The 20,350-nt window shown below is 45.4% G+C and overlaps 1 protein-coding gene across 1 annotated transcript in view; it reads right to left on the bottom strand.

Annotated features, from left to right (window-relative positions):
• CTNNA1 (catenin alpha 1) overlaps positions 1-20,350 on the bottom strand; it is a 115,982-nt gene that overhangs the window by 17,802 nt on the left and 77,830 nt on the right. The window contains exons 10-11 of the mRNA XM_041470035.1: positions 13,685-13,777; positions 2,912-3,068 (exon numbers count right to left, since the gene is read on the bottom strand). Of these exons, the coding sequence (XP_041325969.1) occupies positions 2,912-3,068; positions 13,685-13,777 (250 nt within the window). The remainder of the gene's footprint in view (positions 1-2,911; positions 3,069-13,684; positions 13,778-20,350) is intronic.

Raw genomic sequence — 20,350 nt, 5'->3', positions numbered from 1 at the left:
TCTGCTGCACCTCTGTGGAAGGTCTCAGAACCATTTCCACGCTGAACCTCTGCTGCCAAGGGGCACCGCAGGAGCCAGGTCAGGCAGCCCACGGAGCAAACACTGGGGACTTCACACTTGTAAATACAGCATTCACCCAGGCAATATTCACTGGGAGGCTCTTCAGAAAAAATAGTTCCACTGAGATGGGCAACCTGTGGCATAAACCTCTGTCAGCAGCAGAGAAACAGAAGGCAGAAAATGGAATGGCTTTTAAAGAGGGTTTCAAAGGAGATTCAGGTAATTTCAGAACATTGAATTTGACAATTACATGGTGCTATCAGCAACTGCTCTAAAGAACAGAGATAGCGGGCACACCAACACACCCAGAGTGCTTCGGGAAGGCACTGGTAAGAGGGATAAGAAAAACAGAAGGTAGAGGAGAGCTTTGAAATGAGGAATAATGAAACAGGCAGAGGCTGTGCAGTCAGGGAAGCGATGACTGACAAAGTGCATGGCAGAACTCTGCACGTTTGCAAACACCATGAAGAGACAGAAGGGGGAAAAAACCTTTTCACCATCTTTAGTACAAGTAGGGGCATCAAATGAAGCAAAAAGGCGACAGTGCGAAACAAGGAGGTTCTTCACAGGGAGCACACTTCAGCTGTGAATCTTTGCACAGGATGATGGAGGTGCCAGCAGTTTATAATGGTCAAAAGAACAACTAACACCAGCTTAAATAAGAAAAATCTGTCAAGGACTGTTCAGGAGATAGCACGTCTGATGCTGGAGCTCCCTGAGCTGCACATCTCTCATGGCTAGAGGCACACACACAGCTCTGGGGCACAGGGCTCCTGCGCCATCCATCTCCATCCTGACAGTGAGCCTCCCCCAGACCCTGCCCCAGCTCAACAGGGTCCTTCTGCTGCTGCACCTATGAAAGTGCTGTCACCTGCAAGCTCACCTGTGCACTGAAGGATCCTTCTTCTAGGATGTTCTGCTGTTAGCTAAACCCAGCATCTCTTTCAAGCCTTTACTTGTGGATAATTGACACAATTCTGCAGCATGAGCTGAATGGTGAAGCCTTTACTTCAGCACACCACACAGCAGGGATGTGGGATGGCTTACATACATATTTATATATGCGCACACTCATGCACTCACAAGAACTCCTTTAAATTCTGCTTACATCCCAGTTAGTAACTGGTAGAAACATCCTAATAACCCCAAACAGCACTTGATATAAATCATACTCGTCATGACTTTATCCAAAGAGAAGTTGAGATTTCTAGCAGATTAATTGGAGTTGTGGCATTATATGGAAAACATTTATCAATGTTCAAACAAATAATATTTAAAAGAGTATTTATTGCTTTAATATTTTTCTACCATCTCTTCAATAACACACACATATAAATAATTACTGAATGCACTTGAATATCTGGAGTTGTCTCAAACTACATTTCCTTGGCTTCATTTTGGGTGGTGAGCACTCACAAGAGGCTCTCATGAGTCAGTGTGCCACCACCCCAGGAAAGAAAACTTCTCTGCTTACTGCCAAGCTCCTGAGACTACAGCAATGCAATTGATTTGGTTATTTAACCAAAACCCCCAGTTCTGTTCTAATCTGCATCCCTGCAGAAGATGGGGTTGTCCTGCCCACAACTCACTTGAGTCTTGTGGTGCTAAACGGGGACTACAAGGGAAGGAAAGTGATTTTGGCAGCTCCACACAGACTGTGTTTGTATGGATTCCCAGCTTTTCCTTCTTACATGTTTGTACACTTATGGGAAAGCTTCAAGTGCAGCCTTGAACTTCAGCACACAATTCCCTCTGCACAGATTTCCCCAAAACAGGCTCCTCCCAGCTGTGCAATTCCAGCTGCTGCTGCCCAGTGAGCACCCACAGATACAATGAGCTCAGACACTGAACTGCCCAAGAAGTTTATGCTCACTCATTGCAAACAGGAATTTTATTGACAACCCAGGGAGCCAAAATACAGTGTGTATGACAATGCAGGTGACTCATCATAGGAACACCACTTTGGCTTTAATTTGGTTTTTATTAATAATAAAATCATTACTGTCTCTTAATTCAGGACCTTAATTTCTCATCTGCATTTTCTACCTATGTTCACTTGATACGTTTGACTCCACACATCCTCCTGTGAAATCACTCTTTACAACTGGATGTTTTAGGTCACTTCAGATGCCCAAACCTGCATGCACCACGGAAATTTTTAGAGTCCCAGCTTGCAGTGGCGATTTGTGAACACTACTGCAGACACAATTCATATGGTTACATCTCCATGTCCTCTGACTAGAGCACAATTAAAAGATGTGGAAATAAAAATGCCCCCATTATTTTTAGGTCACAGCAGCTGATAGTGGGTCTTTATCAAAATGCTGATAAAACAGATTATCTTCGAAAGTACTTTGCCAAATGTAATTATTAATCTATTATAATGATCCAATCTCTTTTAAGAAGTCTTAAAACTTTACTAAAGCTGACATGGTATGAACAGTTTTATTTTAATTAACTTGTATAACTATGGTTTGATATTCAGTTTTGTTTACATGGCAGTCTAAGGTGACCTGAGGGATCATTTTTTCTGCTAGTTCCTACCGTGGACATAAACATGCTCCATTTTCCCCTGAGTTACTGGTGATCCTTGTCTACAGCAGCTAAACGGTAATTCACCCTTAGTTCAGCCAGTAATTCCAAACCTTGGGACATAAAGTGTCTTCTCCTTGAAACCAGACCTCCTGCTGCACTTTCACACTTTGCTGGGCACAAGGTGATCCCAGGTAAGGTGTGACAACATCATCCCTTCCAAAAGCCTCACAGACTCCAGAACACGTGTCCAAACCACCCCTTTCCAGGACTAGGCTCTTAGGAGGGTGATTATCTCTCAGCCAGGAGCCCTGATTACCTGAGACAGCCAGGAAGTCATCGATGGAAGTGATGTCATCCACGGCATCCGTCAGCACGCGGACTTGCCTCTCCCACTGCTCCTTGAACAGATCCATGTTCTCCTGAGCCAGTTTGCTTTGGGGTTTAGCAGCCAGAGCCAGTGCAGCATTGATGACCTGTAAAACACCTCTGGATTTTTAAAACATATCCCAATGAAATTATCACCTCCTGTGTGTTTATTCAATGAACTCAGCAGCAGACAAAGCAAGTTTAATAACTTTTGAAGAACTCGATGTTTAAACACAGAAGTGTTTCATTTTGTTGCTCTCACATCCAACTCATACTACTTCCATGTTTATTATGGACAGTTATTAGAAGCAAAACTGCTTGGCAAGTTTTCACAAGAGCTGGTTTCACCTGTCTTTAGCAGCTCGTGGTAACAAGGTGTTGCTTTCCCAGGGCAGGCTGTGTTGTTAAGTATTTTAGACAGGATGACATTTAGTACACTCAAGGCTGCATTTGCTACTTGCCAAAACCTCAGCAAAAAGGTCAAAAAAGGATTAATCTTATACAGACTAAAGTAGAAACAATATGCAAATACAAAATTAAAGATAAATTTTGATTTATCACTTTTCCTTTCCTTGCAGGTTTTTTCTGGATCTTGCCAGTAATTGTTGTAATGACTTCAGATTTCTGCTGTGGCTGTGAATAAGCTAGATAAGCCAGAGAACAGGAAATGCTTCTTCTGAATACCCTCTCCTAATTTTCTTCAAACCCTAAAACCAGAATTTACACCAGATCCTAGTTTTTCTTAGCAGAACAAATGCTACAGGTGCTGCTGGGTCACAGAGCTTTCGCTGTGTCCACTAATTGGTCACTTAAAGTACCGCAAAAGCCTCTTTGAACGTGGGGAGAAACCAATCTCAACAGCCTGGTGCTGCTCTTGCTGCAGCAGAATGACCTGGAGAGGTGCCAGGTGTGAGGAGCCATCTGCAGTCAGAGCGTGACAATCCCAGCCCTGCCCCCAAGCACCTGAGAGTCAGAGCTAATTAACTCACAACTTCAAGGTGTCATTTTTTTTCTCCAATTTAGGATTGTATTAATTTCACCAATGCGTTGACCAGAACATGCAAGCACCAGATGTTCCCACTTTTCCAAAATCTACTTTCTCTACCTGCTTCATTTACAAGTGTCGCAAAGCATTTTAAAAAATATATAACTCACTAAACATGGAAATGACGGTGATGTCAAATGTACTGGGAGAGCACTGAATGAATCAGGCAGGAGGAGGAGGCTGCTTCACCCGAGGAATGGCAGGAGTTAGCAGTGACAGGAAAACCCACAGAAGGGCTGGACTGCTCCCCACGCTGCCTCAGGAGCTGGGGCAGCAGGTCTGGGTCACAAACCCAGCCCAGCCCCGTTGGTTTGGTGACAATGACCAACACAAGCAGCAGCACCTGAGCCTGAGCAGCATCTGCTCAGGGGTCTCTGGGGATGAATATGCCTCTGACCCCTGGAGGAACAGCACTGTCCCTATCCCAGCCACCACCAAGGGCTTCTCTGCTGCTCCCCTTCTTCCAGCCAGCCCAGAGTCACTCCTCCGTGGCACTGGCAGGAGTCAGGATGTGCCTTTGGAATGTCCCTGCTGCCAGCCATGGTGCCTGCTGCTCTGCCACTCTCAGACATGGAACTTGAAGTCCTGAAAACCCTCAAAAAGCCTTGCAACATCCAAGAAAATTATGTTTAGAATTTTAAAATCAAATAGAAATAGAAGTTTTAGAGATGCAAACCTGCCCTCAGCTGCTCAAGAGCCCTGATTTGCAGTTCAGCCACTGCTACCTCTCATCCCAGCCTGACGGATGTAATGAATTAACCACCTATCAATCAAAATCTAGATATCCAAGGTTTCATGAAGATGAATCTGAACAAGTGTCCTGAAAACAGGAGAGATAAACCAGACAATGCTCTAGAAATTTCTTCTCACTTCTATCCTGCTAGGAACTGTCACTGCAGAGACAGAGATGGTGGCGAGGCGATACCAAGGGTCAGAACATTTTCTCTGCTTTTCCCAACCTGCCTTGGCCCATATCAGATATAAAATATCCTGTAAGCACTGCGACAGGGCAGCATTAATGCTGCAGGAACATATGGCCTGGGTTCCTGCGAGATGTTTGTCTGGACACAGCAGCTGCCTGGACAATTAATCTTTGCCAACAGCGCATGTCAAGCCCAGATGCCCACGTTCAGCACCTCGTCACAGGTAACAGCAGAGCTGTCACACATACAGGGCTCTGCAACTGCTCCACAGCCTCAAACTGTGTGTCCTCACCAAATCCAAGCACCAAATCCATGCTGTGCCTCATCACCCTCCTCTCAACAGGCAGCTTGTTCAACCAGAAAAAGTGCATTTTTTAATATATTACAGCAAAAATGTATGGCCAAGGTGAATGTATTTTATAAAAATGATCAAGCAAAACCAGTGTTGATCTCCCTCACAGATAGACATTCCTGCAGTAGGGAAGCAGCCAGCAGTGCTGGAGATAAGGAAACCTGGTGGGGATATCAAAGGTTATCCATGGTCACCATGGAGCTAAAGACAAACCCACAGCTCAGGAGAGCCACACAGGTGTAAGTGTGCTCAGGGAGAAATTCAGGGCAGCAGACACAGCTCAGCAGTCCCTTTTTATAGCACACATTCCATATGTCCATGTGCAAAGTGGCCACAACAGGCAGCTTTAGCAGGGGTGATAAAAGCCATCACTCTGTGGAGAGTTTAGCATTCAAGTGGGCAAATCCTCCTGCACCTCACACCTCTGCTGAGAAAATGTCCCAGGGATCACTGACAACACCCTGCATGTGATCTGTTCCAGGGAATATACTCTGGTATCCAGCACAGAGTGACTGATTTATTTTCCAATAGATGCTTAGAGACATGGGAAAATGACAGGGATGCTGGATCTTAAATAGTCTGTGTACTTAGCAGCACTATGATCCCTTTATTATCTAAAAATAAATACTTTCAGGGGGAGAAGGAAGCACTTTTTTGGGGGGAAGGGATGGATGACAATACATTTTACTTCTCCAAAACACATAAAGCATCAGGTAACTACTTTAAAATATCAGTAACTCTCACAGAATGCAGACAGACAGAGTTAAAACTCAGGAAGATCATGACCGGACTATCTGAAATGTAGCCACTTTCATGTAAAACATTTGGCAATTTCAGGGAAATATTTTGTATTTCAGAGCTTTTCAAGATGCTGCCAGAGCGCTATGATCACAATGACTCACTGAAGTTGTACAAAGAAAAGAATCAAACAGGGACATTTTGAGCCTATCCAGAAGGAAATGAAGCATGGCAAGAAAACACACTATTTTTATCGGTGCTTTGTTTCATGTAGCAGTTGCAGTGCTGGAGTCAGACAGCTCCACGCTCCGGATCACGCTTCCAGAGAGTTCCTTGGAGCCTCTCCCCTGCACCTCTCAGCTTCCTGTGGCAGCAGCCAGGGCTTGCCAACACCTGGGGAGGCTCAGCATTCCAAAGATTGGAATGGATGTCTCAATCTGCACCTTGAGTCCTCTTCTCATCCCTTCCATGGGAGCAAGCTGCTGCTTTTCCCTGGTTTTATGTTCCCTGTTGAAAGCAGAGATGTCAGAGCTGGTTGTGTCCTTCCCCCTTTGCAGGACAGGGCTTTCCAAGGCTCCCTGCAGTGACTCCTGCCTGGGTTACAACACTGCAGCTGCTTGGCCCAGAAGCTCTCCCAAAAAGCTCAGCTATTCTGGCCAGGAAACACCTGACCCTTAGACAAACCTGTGGGTAAATTACAGCCACTGGGTCAGTCACAATTAATTCTTTTAGGCTAAATTTAGGATGGCTTCCAGCCTCAGCTTTATAGCACCCCAGCTGAAAGTGAGGCCAGAAGAAAGCTCTTCCATTGGTGGTGTTCTTACAAAGAACAATTTTGAACACTTGGCTGGCATGGCCAAAGGAAGAAACATCACTTGGGAGAGGAAAACTATCACCCAGCTATTTACACTGCAATCCCAACCTGTTGTATTTTACTCAGTGCACACCATGTCTGACCCACACTCATTTCAGTGATTTAAGCACTTCTTGATTTTTGCCTCAGTCCTTTTGATAAGCTTTTGTGCCTTCCAGGAGAATGTTCTTCCTGCAGCTGGTTTAGCTTTTCCTTGATTCCTAGGACTGATTTTAGGATGTTACAGTGCTCCAACAAGGAGTTTTTCAGTTTCAGAAGCTCTGAGATGAACCCCCAGTCCTCTCCCCTCACTACACACCATTGCTTTACAACCAAAACATCTGCAGTTCCTAAATAACTCACTTGGGCTTGGGGTTTATATAAAGATCTTGACTCACCAGATTTCTTGTGGCATTTGGATAATGAGTTGGAAAGTAGCTCCGTGGCCTACAGATCCAGGATACTTTGCATTTGTAAAAAGGGAAAAGCTAATAAAACAAGCCCCCACCTATCAGCTCTCATCTCAGGGGCAGAGGAACAGTGGCACACACAGACAGTGCCCCAGTGGGGATGTGAAATCAGTTTTTCATAGGAGTATGTGAAAAGAAGCCCACCAAGCCTCTCTGCCCTTGCCAAGGTGGATTTTAACCCCTTATTTTAATAAAGAAAGCATGGCTTGCTTCCTGGCAGCTCCTAAGAAGCTCCTCATCATTTAACTTTACATACACAAGATGCCAGAGCTGCCTCCAGTGCTCACCCTGCTCATGCCCTTCCCTGCTCCTCACTGCATTTTGCTCCAAGTGTTAAAAATGGTTTATGAGGAGGATGTTGCAGTCGCTCCCAGTTACATCCCAGCCAGGTTTGCATGCCCACATCTGTGTGTGACAGCCCTCCACATACTGGAGTACAGCAAAAAGCACTCTGCAGGCTCTGATGAGCTGAAATGCCTGGGAGCAAAACACACAGCAGATTGTTTTACACTCTCAGAAGCTCTAATGGCAGTGACCAGCAATGAACAGAGGCTGATGCACCGAAAGAGGAAGGAAAAGTTTCCTTTGATTTCCAATTCTTTGTTCCCATATACAAAAGGCACTTTGAGCACTTTCCTTTCCTGAGAGTTACGCACAGGGTGACTGCAGGGATCTCTGCAGATATTTACTGTCTTGTGGCAGAGCTGGAATGACCCACAGATCCACACTCTTACTAAGTAACTCAGAACCACAGAATGGTCTGGGCTGGAAAGGACCTTAAAGGTCATCTCTTTCCAATGGCACGGACACCTTTAGCTAGACCAGGTTGCTCCAAGGCCCAGGTTTGGCCTTGGACACTGCCAGGGATCCAGGGACAGCCCCAGCTGCTCTGGGCACCCTGTGCCAGGGCCTGCCTACCCTCCCAGGGAACAATTCCTGCCCAGTATCCCATCCATCCCTGCCCTCTGGCACTGGGGTCCAATTCCTGATGTAAGTCCCTCTCCAGGCTCCTTGCAGCCCCTTCAGATGCTGGTAGGGGCTCTGAGGTCTTCCCACAACCTTCTCTTTTCCAGGCTGAACATTCCCAGCTCTCCCAGCCTGGCTCCATAGGGGAGGTGCTCCATAGGGGTGTTCCCTCAGCACAAAGCCCTTCTCCAGCCCAGCGTGTACTGGCACAGCAGTATTTGCTATAAAGACTATTTCCATTATGTATAGATAATTATCCTATCAACTTCCCCATCCATGAAGAAAGCATTCTCATTGGGAGCTGAGGACTGATTTTGTAGTGCCAGTCCTTGCAGAAGCTGCAAGAATTTTGGTGCCATTTATCTTGCGCCATTTTGCATTTTTCTGGCTTCAAATGCTGAAACTTTGGGGGTCTCAGGAAATTTTCTCTCCTGGAAGCTGTTCCACCACTGTGCTCCCCAGATCCTGTGTCTGTGATGAAACACAGGCCCTTACTCACTAACACACTTCTTCCTATAGAACGGAATCCTCTTCCTGCCCTTGGCTTATTTTCATGCACCAGTAACTGTTTGAATTTCTAAAATTGTGCTTTTCTGGTCAGCCTCGGCCTGTGTTGGCAGTTCTTCCCAGCGAGCCTGGGTGATGCAAATCTGCAACCCAAGTGTTAAGTTTTTAATAAAAGCATTTCTACTCAATGCCAATAAAATGTTTCAAGCACCTGCAATTAAACAGTCTGGAGACAGATCTGCTCGTTAGAACATTCAAAAAATCTGACAGTCTTTCAAAGTGATGAAAAAAGGGGACAATTGTTTGATGTTAAGTCTTTGCTGCAGGAAAAATTAAGTTCTCTCCTTCTACAATAGCCACCAGGAAATTGGTGGTGACTGGGGCCTCAAGGAGAACAAAGTCTGCTGGTAACATTTGGGTTTGGTTGCTTTGAGGGGTGGTCTGCAGGGTTTTTTTTATTTCTCTAAGATACTCCAACTTTTAAACAAAAGTTTCTGGAACTCTCCATGGGATTCCTTCTGCTTTGGTATTTTGTCCCTGTGTCAGTAGGTGTGATCACATATGAGCCATCTGCCTCATCAGAAATCTATAAGCAGCAAATGGCTTTTCAAGCAGTTCAAAATTGGAATAGAAGGATGTGAACAAGCAGTTATTAAAACAAGATGTTAATATGAGAAGAGCCAATTTATTTTTATTAAAAATGTAATTTAATCCAAGAATTCTCTGGAGTCAGTTTGATGGGTGATGCGTGTGCGTGGCGAGCAGATCCAAGCACACTCCAGCAGGTACAGAAGGGCTTGGGAAGGACCTGTGCTCCCAGGTGCTGCCTGGGGGCCTCAAAGCTTCTTTGGAGGATGAGCTCTTTGGGCTGTGGTGGAGAAAGGCACCCAGCCCTGCCATTCACAGGGGAACAGGTCCTGTGTGCCCCAGGCAGGTGTGTCCTGCAGCCACCTCCCAGGAGATGCTCAGGCTCCCGGGCAATGGGCTCCAGCTTTGGCTGGCAGAAGCAAACACCCAACCTGATGGGAACTCTACCCCACAGTTATTTCTTACACCTCTCAGCACGACTGCAGTTTGGGTAGGAGTCTGTAGATGAACTTCATGGAGGCTGCAAAAACCAAGAAAATCAAAGTATAGCTGGTAAAAAAGGAGCTTGAGTGACAGCAGACTGTCACATCAAAAGGCTGGAGCAATTCCTCCTCTCAGGGCCTGGGCTGGGGCATTCTCACTGCTGGTTTCTAACACCTACAGCTTGTATGATCAGAAACACTCCAATGGTTTCAGCTCTCTTCCCAGTCTTTAATGCAAAATGCTGTTACAAAACAGCCTTTGCAGGCTCCCAAAGCAAGTCCTTCTTGGAGACCGAGTGCAGCCACCAGAGCTGGGAGCGAGGATCCAGGTTTCTGAGTTGAGATAAACAAAACCTTTCCCTAATTCACCACTGGCAAGCTCTGTGTTCAGTGAGAAGGCAAAGAAAACTTCACCCCTGCTCTGCGAGGCAAAGGCAGGCACAGGCAGCTGTTCCAAGCATTTCACAGCAGTAATTTTCCATTTCCAGTAAGAAAGATAGTTTAAGCATTTTTTTTAAAAATTTAACTGTAGTGATGGAGACTTTTGCTCCTTCATCTTAACCCACTCCAGCCTGGCTTGTTCCCAGCAAGCAGGGGAGTGAGGCAGAGCTGAGGGAACTCCTGCGAGGTGCTGGACAAAGCTGGTTCCTCCCACACACAGAATTCCAGCAATTCTCAAAAGAAAGAATTCAGGCAGGCTGGTAAATCAGGGCTTGAGGAAGAAGACACAGCTTCAGACCCACTGAAGCTGCCTTATTTCTGCCCTGTAAACCCAGACTAAAACCACCCAGCTGGCTACTCTGGCACAGCTCATCCCAACAGCTCCTCCTGCACCCTCAAAGGGAGCTCTAAATATCCCATTAAGTCTTCAACTTCACATTAATTTCTGCGCTAGTTGGCTGGGGACCCACAAGCAGGAAGGATGATGTTACTCCTGAGGAAAAGCTGATTTCCAGTAACAAAACCATACTAAATAAATTGACAGCTTGTTTCTGTAGAGACCTTTTGATGAAAAATTTTCAGCGTTTTCCTTTTCCTCAAAGAAAATTTTAAACTTGAGGAGGTCTGAACCCAAGGGTGACACTGGCAAGGACTGACTGCTTGTCAATACCAACAAATCTTCCAGGTTTTCCCCAGACAGCTTGAAGAGTTGCAGGTTCCTTCCTCCTGCTGCCAGTTCAACAGCTCCTGATGGCAAGGGAGCGAATTACGGCTCTATTTGAGCTACAGCTTTTATAATTAACTCTACAGATTGATTTCTGCAGAAATCATTCTTAAACCAGGAATTCCCTACTCCCAGAATGGCTTCTACTCAGATAAACTATTTAAGAGGTTACCTGGGACTCAAGTGCATTAAATTTCAGTTTCATCTTTCAAGCACAGCAATACTTTGAATTACATTTCATACATTGTATTTCTGTGTGCTACTGATATCTTGACGTTTCTGGGACTATTGTAATTACTGATTGACTTGATTCATTTTGAATCCAGCATCTTCCTGGAAAAATACCATTTGAGCCAAACAAAAAAAAACCCTTCCAAAAACATTTAGGGCATATAATACTGGGTTTAACCTGTATCTTATGCCTAATGCACACATTTGTTCAGCACAGCCACCTAAGAGGATTCAAGAAGCAGCTGCGAATCTCATCAAGAATAAACTGCAAAATAAATAGGTAATTGTCTAGAAAAGGAAATAAAATCTCACTTTGCTGTTCCTGATATTGAGAATCTTTTAGAGATTTTGGAGAATACCCGAGGTTTGGGGACAAGCTGAGGAAGGTAGCTGAGGAGGAGGAGGAGGAGGATGGAGAGCTGTGCTGCTTGCACTGGCACCAGACCAGCTATTGTTACCAGAAAACACAGATGCCATTTGTAAAACAGCTTAGACAAGTGCCTCTAATTATCTCTCAGGATTCACAACATGTTTAAATACTCTTAGAGCATTAAAGAATCAACCCAAGAGCATGTAATGTAATATAAAAGCACTCTTTCAACTGCTATGAACATCTATAGTGTCATTTGCTAATCTCTTGGTGATGACCCTGAAATTAAGGCAAGACTGTGCAGTGGAGCATCTCAACTGCAGGCTTGGAAGTTCAGAGATGTGACCTTTGTAAAGCCAAAATCCATCAGTTAAAGCCCTTGTGCATTTATAGATACTCAGAGCTTCCAATGTGTGTTAAATATATTGTCCATAATCCCCAAAGTCAAAGGTCAACAGCTGCACTTCAGGAGATGTGGCTACACTGGTGACTACAGCTGGATCATTATTTCATGCTGACTAGCATGGTGCTTATTTTATCCAGGAGTAGATTTATTTAAATAGGCAGTTAGTTGTTGGAACAGCAAAGATAGAAGAGTTTGAAATACACACAATTTCAGCAATGGAGGGAGGAAAACACCCCCACAGACTTGGACAACCACCAGAAACATTTAGATTCAAAGAGAACCTAACTTTCTTCAGATGATTATTTTCCATAGCAGCAGCATTTGTTTGGAACACCCTGTGTTAGACACCCATATTCTGGGAGATAACTAAAAAAAAACTTACATCAGCCTAGTTGGCTCCTTCAGGAAAGAGCAAGCCCTCATATCAGGGAAGATGGATTTCTAAAAGCTTTTTCTTCCACATGCTTTGTTGCAACTGCAAAACTTGACCTTTGGTTTCAGCAGCCATGCACAGCCCTCGCCCCAGGGCAGGGGCAGAGAACTGCTCAGCCAAATGCAGGAGTGGGAGCACAGAGAGCCACCCTGGGATGCCCAAAGGATTAGGATTAAACGTTAGATTTAACGTTTTAGGCTCTATGTTCAGGGGCCTGTCTTCACCTGTTTAACAGCACAGTAACCTGCAGGTCACACAGAAGGTAAACCAGTCCTGCTCCTCACACTGCCTTCACCTATTCCCTCCAAATCCCCTCCTGCAGGGGCAGGTACAGGTGAACACCTCTCTTCCTTTTGACTGTTTTTTTTAATTAAAAAGACCAATACAGATGGGAAAACCTGGAGAAATTCCAAGTAATCCTGCGACAATACACTTTATTTTCATAAAATGCCATTTTACCAATTTTTCTGAGTATATATTTTCTTTTAGCTCCTCCTTAGCAACAAGAGCTTATTTGGATGTTTTAGATCTGAATTTCTTCTTGCTTTAAAAAATGTAAATTATACAAATCAACAGCACCCTGCAGTCTTCAGGGGTTCATCCAAGTATCTAGTTGTTGACATTTAAAACACCAGGCTGTCAAAAAGGAAGAGGATAGTCTAGTGCTTATATAAACTTAATTTCCTTGTTTCCATTAAAAAGTTATTAATTAAAAGGTACTCTCAGCCAGGCTCACACTGTTCACACATAGCCAACTTCCTCTCATCCTACTCCATCGGGAAGATTATTTGGCATATTTATATTCTACTCAGGCAAAACCAGTATTTTATAATTCATCTTACAGCATGCCCAGGAGCAGTGCTAGCACCTTCACAAGGCACCTTCCTGCAGCACAGATGTGCACAGAAAACTACTGAAGCTTCCCACATTTACTAACTGCAGGTTACTGGCATACCCTGGCCAAATGGAATTAGAGCTATGACACAAAAATGACCCTTTCACATCAGTGGTTCCTTTGCCATGGATTTTAAAGTTCCTAAGTCCTGATGCCTATGCTGCATTTCATCCTCTGCATGTAGTAAGGGAAAAAATCAAGTTCTGCAGCAAGTCACAGCCAGCCACTGTGAGAGCAGAGTAGTCCTAAGCAGCACCAGCTGGGTGGGGTTTGTCTCTTGCTGTGAAGCCCCTCCTTACCTGGGGACACAGGGCCTCCAGCTGGCTGGCTGACATGCGAACCAGTTTCACACCCTCCTCGTTGTTGGAGATGGAGCAGGCCAAGTTGGCAACCTGCATCAGAGCGGGGAGAAAACAAAACACAGCTGTTAGAATTGGGGGTTATTTCCTTCTGGAGAAAACTTCTGCCAAATCCCAACAGTGACCACTAACCAGTAACACATCATGGAACAAAAAGATTTTATATTCATTCTGTTCTAAAGAGCTTTGAAACCACTAATGGCACCTGTTCCTTCTGCGGACATAAAATTCTAACACTGTGGATCATGAAATCCCAGACTGGTTTGCATAGGATCCCCCTGCCCTGCTGTGGGATCAGCCTGGGGCTCGGGGGGTTCTGGGTGCTGGGGCAGGTCCAGCTCTCACCCCCAGCCCGTCAAACAGGGCAGAAATCACTGCTAGCCATGATCACGGTAATGCTGAAGAGCAGCACTGGCAGCAGCTGCAGTCAGTTTAACAGCCCAATCCCACCAGGGAGAGACAGCAGGAACCCCACAGAGCTGAGCTGGCTGCTGGTGCCCCACGAGGGCCCCTCTGTGACAGGACGGGTCAGGTAAGGCCTGGCAGTGCTCCTCCAGCCCTCCCCTGTGCTGCAAGTCATCAAATAAAACCGGTACAGGAGATCTTCATGATGCATCCACAGGCCTCCAAAATGTGAATAGGATCTTTTGTGATGCTAAAAACTTTACTCCACAACCTTGACCTGCTGCTGCACACCATCACCCTTAACTAGGTCAGCCCGAAGCAGGGATCTCTGTAAACACCTGCTTTTTCAGAGCATGGAGGATGGGGACAGCACAGAATTTTTTGGTAATTGAAGATATTCCTCATCCCAGAGCTACTCTCAGGGGAAGGAAGTCTGAAATAAGTTACATTTCTCAGCTGACAGGTGAATGACAAGCATGTTATTCTGAGCCATTTGAACACAGAAAGCTGTAAAAATAGCAGCAAGTGAACTGAGACGAACACCGAGTACTGTCCTTTCAGAGGCTGAGCAACCTGCAAAGCCCCCTGTAAATGTGCCATAAAAGCATCACCAGGAGCCAGCAGATGCTCAGTAACACCACTGAACCAGACTTCTCCAGATACTTTTCTCTATAAGCTGGGGAATTTGCATTCTGCCTTTAATTGAACTATTCTTTGCATTCATGTAAGTAATTTTGAAGTAGTATCTGCAGCTCTACCACATGCTTTTCCTCCTCCCCAAGCCCTTCCCTCACGGCAGATGTTCCCACACAGAATACATTACTGTCCTGCAAATCATCAAGCACGTGCCACTACACTTGAACAGCATTTTTCATCAATTCCATGATCAATTTGGGGAAACAAAATCAAGTTCCCACTGCAAAGTACATGGCCTCTTCCTCCCTCTGGCTCCAAGCCAAGTTACAGAGGATGGAAAGCAGGGGTGTCAGGAGGAGAGGTGTTTCCAGCACAGAACAAGCAAGCAAACAGATGTGACAACACATATTTGGAGGAAAACAAACTGAAGTTGAGAGAAAGACTGAGCAGCATCAACAACACAGAGGAATCCCTGCCAGCTCTCAGGAATATTTGTGTCCTGCTCCTGAAGTTTCTCTTCCACTCGTGTTTGGATTCAAGTCCTACACATGCAGGGGTGAATTGCAGGACATCCCCAGCTCTGTGCAGTGCTGCAGGCAGGGCCAGCTGAGCCTGGGCTCTGTGCTCCTCCTCTCTGCCACCACCCCTGAACAGCTCCAGCCCTGCCCCTCTGCACAGCACCCCAGCAAACAGGAACACCCTCTCACACAGGGGTTGTGTCTGAACACTGCGGAGTTTTCCTGTGTATCTGCCATGCCTTGAATCCCTAGTTCCCAGTGAGCTGCTGGGAAGATGTAAAAGCATGTAATCATGCTTTTGTTTAGAGGCTCACGAGAATCAAAAGACAATCAGATGCCATGATTTAAAAGTCAAATAAAGATTTTGCTGTTGGTTTAAGCACAGGTCATATTTTTCAGAAACACCAGTTTGCCAATATTTTTTATGGTCCATATTTCCTCATCATTCCTGCCTCCAGAGCAGCATTACAACCTCTAGGAGCCAGGAGAACACAAAGCTCTATTGAGTAGGGGCCGAATAAAAGCGACATTGAAGCACCACAAAATCAGCCTCTCCGATATCTGGAGATGTTGTGCTGTCTCTCAAGCCAAGTGTGATGAATCAAGCGCACAGAAACCCTGCTCTGTCTGAACACAGAGAGGCAAAGAAGTTAATAATGGAGTGTCCCCACTGTGGTATAATGAAAATTTGCTTTTTTGCACAGTCATTTTTGAACAGTCATTTTTCTTCTGAATGCCCAACTGATGGCAATTCTTCTTTAGGAAGCACCCGACTGGCACTGCCAGCCCTCATGAAAGAAGCGTGTGTGCTTCCCTGACTGAGGGTCTTTGGCAGATTAAGACAATCCAACTGTTGGCTGCCACATCCCATCCCAGGCTGCGGCTCCAGAGCTCAACCCTTCATTTCAGCACGCTCATCCAACAGCTCTGGCAGGGTCTGGCTTTCTCTGCCAGATCAGCACACAAACTTCCCTGCAAACTCTGCTGAACACCAGAGCGAGGCACAGACGTGGCAGCAGCTGAGACGACTTCAGAGCGCTGCAGACAGGGCTGTAATTCACAGCAGTGCAGCGCTTACTGCACCCATGGGAAGGCTCTGTCAAACTACTGGAAAACACTCACAAGCCTCTTAAAATTTGGAATTTAAGAAGAGCTGTGTCTATTAATTAATCAAGTTGTAAATGACGTAAGAGTGAGGAATTTTAAACTGTTAGTAATTATCAGGTGCTCTGTAACATGAATTCTGAAATTGCATGTACCAGCTGAGGCAGATGGCTGCAGGTTTAAGAAATTTAATTTTAAAAGTAGCTGAAAAGACTCATCCTCAATAATTCCTGGATGATCTGACAAATAACTTCAAACTTCCTCTCTCTTCAGAGGATAAGGTAGTGCTGGCCAGTTATTTGGCACACACCCAAAATACATTGGATTTTGTAGCTGAGATGAAGATCAACTCTTTCAAAGCCCAGAGAGCGCTTGGAAATCATACATTTCCAAAACTTCCAAATTAAATAATGCACCTCAAGGGAACAAAAATTTCCTTTAAATCAAATGTGAATTAAATAGTTTCTCCGTGTCTTCAACAAAAGCAGCTGACTGACATAGTAAGTGGTCAGACTTGATTTAGAAAGAAGAACACTTGTGCTTGAGAGCAAAATAGCAATTGAATTCCTGCTGCATTTGTTCATTCTTACCATTCAATATCATCAAGTCCCTTTACATAAGCACTACTGGCACAGGCATCAAAGGAGACAAAACCACGGCAAATAATGTAATCAGCACAACGAGCAATCTCTTGAAAAAAGTTAAAAATACAGTGGGAATGAAGACAGCCCGAGCCCGTAGCTGAGCGCAGTTCAGACAACTCTCACTGCTGACAGACTGATTTAAAAGCAGATTTCAAGGCTCTCTCTGTTCAGAGTCTACAGCCACGGCCCAGAGACAGCTTCTCAGACCCCACAAGGCAGGGCAGACCCCAAGCAGCTGCTGGTATTTAGAGGAATGAGCTTAAATTTCCCCCCATTGACAAATGCAGTGCACAGAACTCACGGTGCCAAGCGGAACAGCTGGGCAGGCTCGTCTGGAAAGGGGCATTCATGCCCTGAGCAGTTTTTGAAACTCCGATCTCCCTGTTTTTAATGATGACATCAGCACACTGCAGGATGATTTCAGGTGAGTGGCTCTGGTGTTGGCACAATGCGGGAGGTGAATGGCCCTAAATCCAGGCCACTCACCAGTGGGGTTCCCTGGGCTCAGCACTGGGCCAGGCCTGTTTGATGTCCCTGTTGGTGACCTGGATGAGGGATGGAGGGCAGCCTCAGCAACTGCACATACAGCACCATGCTGGGAACGAGTGTGCATCTGCTGGAGGGCAGGAGGGCTCTGCAGAGGGATCTGGACAGACTGGATCCATGGGCTGAGGCCAGTTGTATGGGGTTCAACCAGGCCAGGTGCTGGGTCCTGCCTTGGGATCACAACAACCCCAGGGATTCTCCAGGCTGGGGAGGAGGGGCTGGGGAGTGTCCAGCAGGAAAGGCCTGGGGGTGCTGTGCCAGTGGCTGGACATGAGCCCAGGGGTTCCAGATGGCCCCTGGGCTGTGCCAGCCATGGGTGGCAGCAGGACCAGGGCAGGGCCTGTCCCCTGTGCTGGCACTGCTGGGGCACCTCGAGGGCTGTGTCCAGCTCTGGCCCTCATGGCCAGAGAGCCCTGGAGGAGCTGGAGCGTGTCCAGGGCAGGGAACGGAGCTGGGAAGGGGCTGGAGCCCCAGGAGAGGCTGAGGGAGCTGGGAAGGGGCTCAGCCTGGAGAAAAGGAGGCTCAGGGGGGACCTTGTGGCTCTGCACAACTCCTGACAGGAGGGGACAGCCGGGGGGGTCGGGCTGTGCTCCAGGGAACAGGGACAGGAGGAGAGGGAACGGCCTCAGGCTGGGCCAGGGGAGGCTCAGAGTGGATTTTAGAGAAAGTTTCTTCACTGAAAGCCTTGTCAAACCCCGGCAGAGCTGCCCAGAGCAGTGGTGCAGGGATTTAAAAGCCATGTGAGTGATACACTTGGTAACAGGGTTTAGTGGTGTCCTTAGCAGGGCAGGGGGAACAGCTGGACTCGAGGAGCTCAGAGGGCTTTTCCAATTTAAATGATTCCATGGTTTTTTGCCTTTGGAGGAGGCATAACTTAAATGGTTCCTTTTGAGAGGCAGATGTTACCTCAGGCCAAAGGCTCAGCTGGGAATATGTTATTAGTAAGAAGGTGTAACTTCAATATGAAAAAAAATATTGTACCATTTGCCACAGAGTGATTCCATCTCAAATTCTAGTTAACTTTGACTCTTCAGAATTTACTAATATTTAAATCAGGAAAAACTTGACATTTCTAAAGCTGTTCTTTTTACCATTAGTAACAATTTGTGGCAGAGAACCGCCTCCCCTGACAAGACAGAGGTTGTACCTTTTCCACATGAAATACATTTTTTGGGTTTGTTTTTTGTTAAACTCGAAGTTTGTTCAGATCGTGACTAAGGTTAAGTCTTCCAGAAATTAAAAAACTGCAGCAGACTCAACTACACAACTCTGGGGTCAGTGTTAAGCTTCTTAAATTACACTATTGAACACAGTGTAATAATAACATAGTGCTAAAAATAACACCACGGTTGTGGGTCTGACCCCCATTCACTGAAGAGATGGACTTTATGATCCTTGTGGGCCCCTTCCAACTCAGAACATTCTGTCATTCTGTGTAAAAATGCTCCAGCTTTTTACTTGTTCTGCCTTCTCTTTGCCCAGCCTCCCTGGCTTAGGCAGAGGGGTTACCTTACAGGGACTCTTCATTGAAGGACTGGCCAATTGCTTTTTCAACAAGAGACAAAAGATGCAATAGGAAAAAAAGGGAATTATAATCTCTAGCACTTTAAACCTTCCTTTTCAAGGATACTGAAGGCTGACAATAAATGTGTTAAAACCTCTGAATTATGTACCTGGACTGACTTCACAGAAAGACCACCCAGGTTTTCCTCCTTGTTTATAGGTCAAGTTTTTAGGACAGCTTCTTCAGGCAGTCAAGAAGGCAAAATCTCCAAAGTGGTGCTGCTACAACCATCCCAAGCTGGTGCAGCCCCAAGAAGGCTCTGCAATGTGTTTATTGTTGCATAATTGAATGTTGTCAGAGCTGGCCCTGCCACCCAGCATTGCCACAGCCCAGGATTACACATTGCTGTGCAGGAGCCAAACACTCACTAATTGAATCCTCTGAGTCTGGACACTCTCGTTTGAATGGGTTGTAAAAATAGCATTGCAGAAAGAAGTTTTCTGACTGTCTTACACTGAGAAACTTTTCAATTTAACATTAAGCAGAATCCTCTCATAACTGGTGCTCAAAAACTCTTACACAAAAATAACAAACCCACATCCATGTGTACATAGATACTTTGGGAATTTCAATGCCACGGAAAACAAGCTTTTCATCAAAGGTGTTCCTGGCATTTTCATTTCTGATTAAACTTCAAAACTTCAACTGCTTGTTCTGTTTTTTCTTTTTTTTTTTCCTTTATATTTTACAATTTCTCTGGGAAGCAGCTTTAAAAAAATCACCCATTTTAAAAGCAAAAAAAAAAGAAAGAATGGACAGGCAGCCACTGAACATTTTCCTCCTAGGAATTTGCTTTTCCCTCCTAGGAATTTGCTGAAGAAAAGTGTATTTGATATTCTCACAAAATTCAAACAGAGCACAGCTAATTTCTTCCTCCTCCATGTTAAAAAAGATTTGTCCCGATTCCCTTCACACTGGTCAAAGCTCAGGAAATTAATTTACCTGCAAAAACAACTCTTCTGGCAAAACTAATGGCAAGTGAGGACTCTCAGAAGAGATGTGCTGATTATGCAATCCCCAACCCTCTCCAGAACGGCTTTCATTATTCACTAAGTCCATACATTTATTTATTCACCTGTACACTACACTCAATATTTAGGATGAATCTGAGCATTTTAACATCCAGCCCTAACAGGTGCTGTATGAGGGAGAAGTGTTACAGCTCTAGATGTGTTAACTCTAACCCTAC

The sequence above is a fragment of the Pyrgilauda ruficollis genome, unplaced genomic scaffold (assembly GCF_017590135.1).
Source record: "Pyrgilauda ruficollis isolate IOZ18807 unplaced genomic scaffold, ASM1759013v1 scaffold105, whole genome shotgun sequence".
Lineage (NCBI taxonomy): Eukaryota > Metazoa > Chordata > Aves > Passeriformes > Passeridae > Pyrgilauda > Pyrgilauda ruficollis.
Note: the sequence above shows the minus strand (reverse complement) of the source record. Positions and strands in the feature narration are given on the sequence as shown.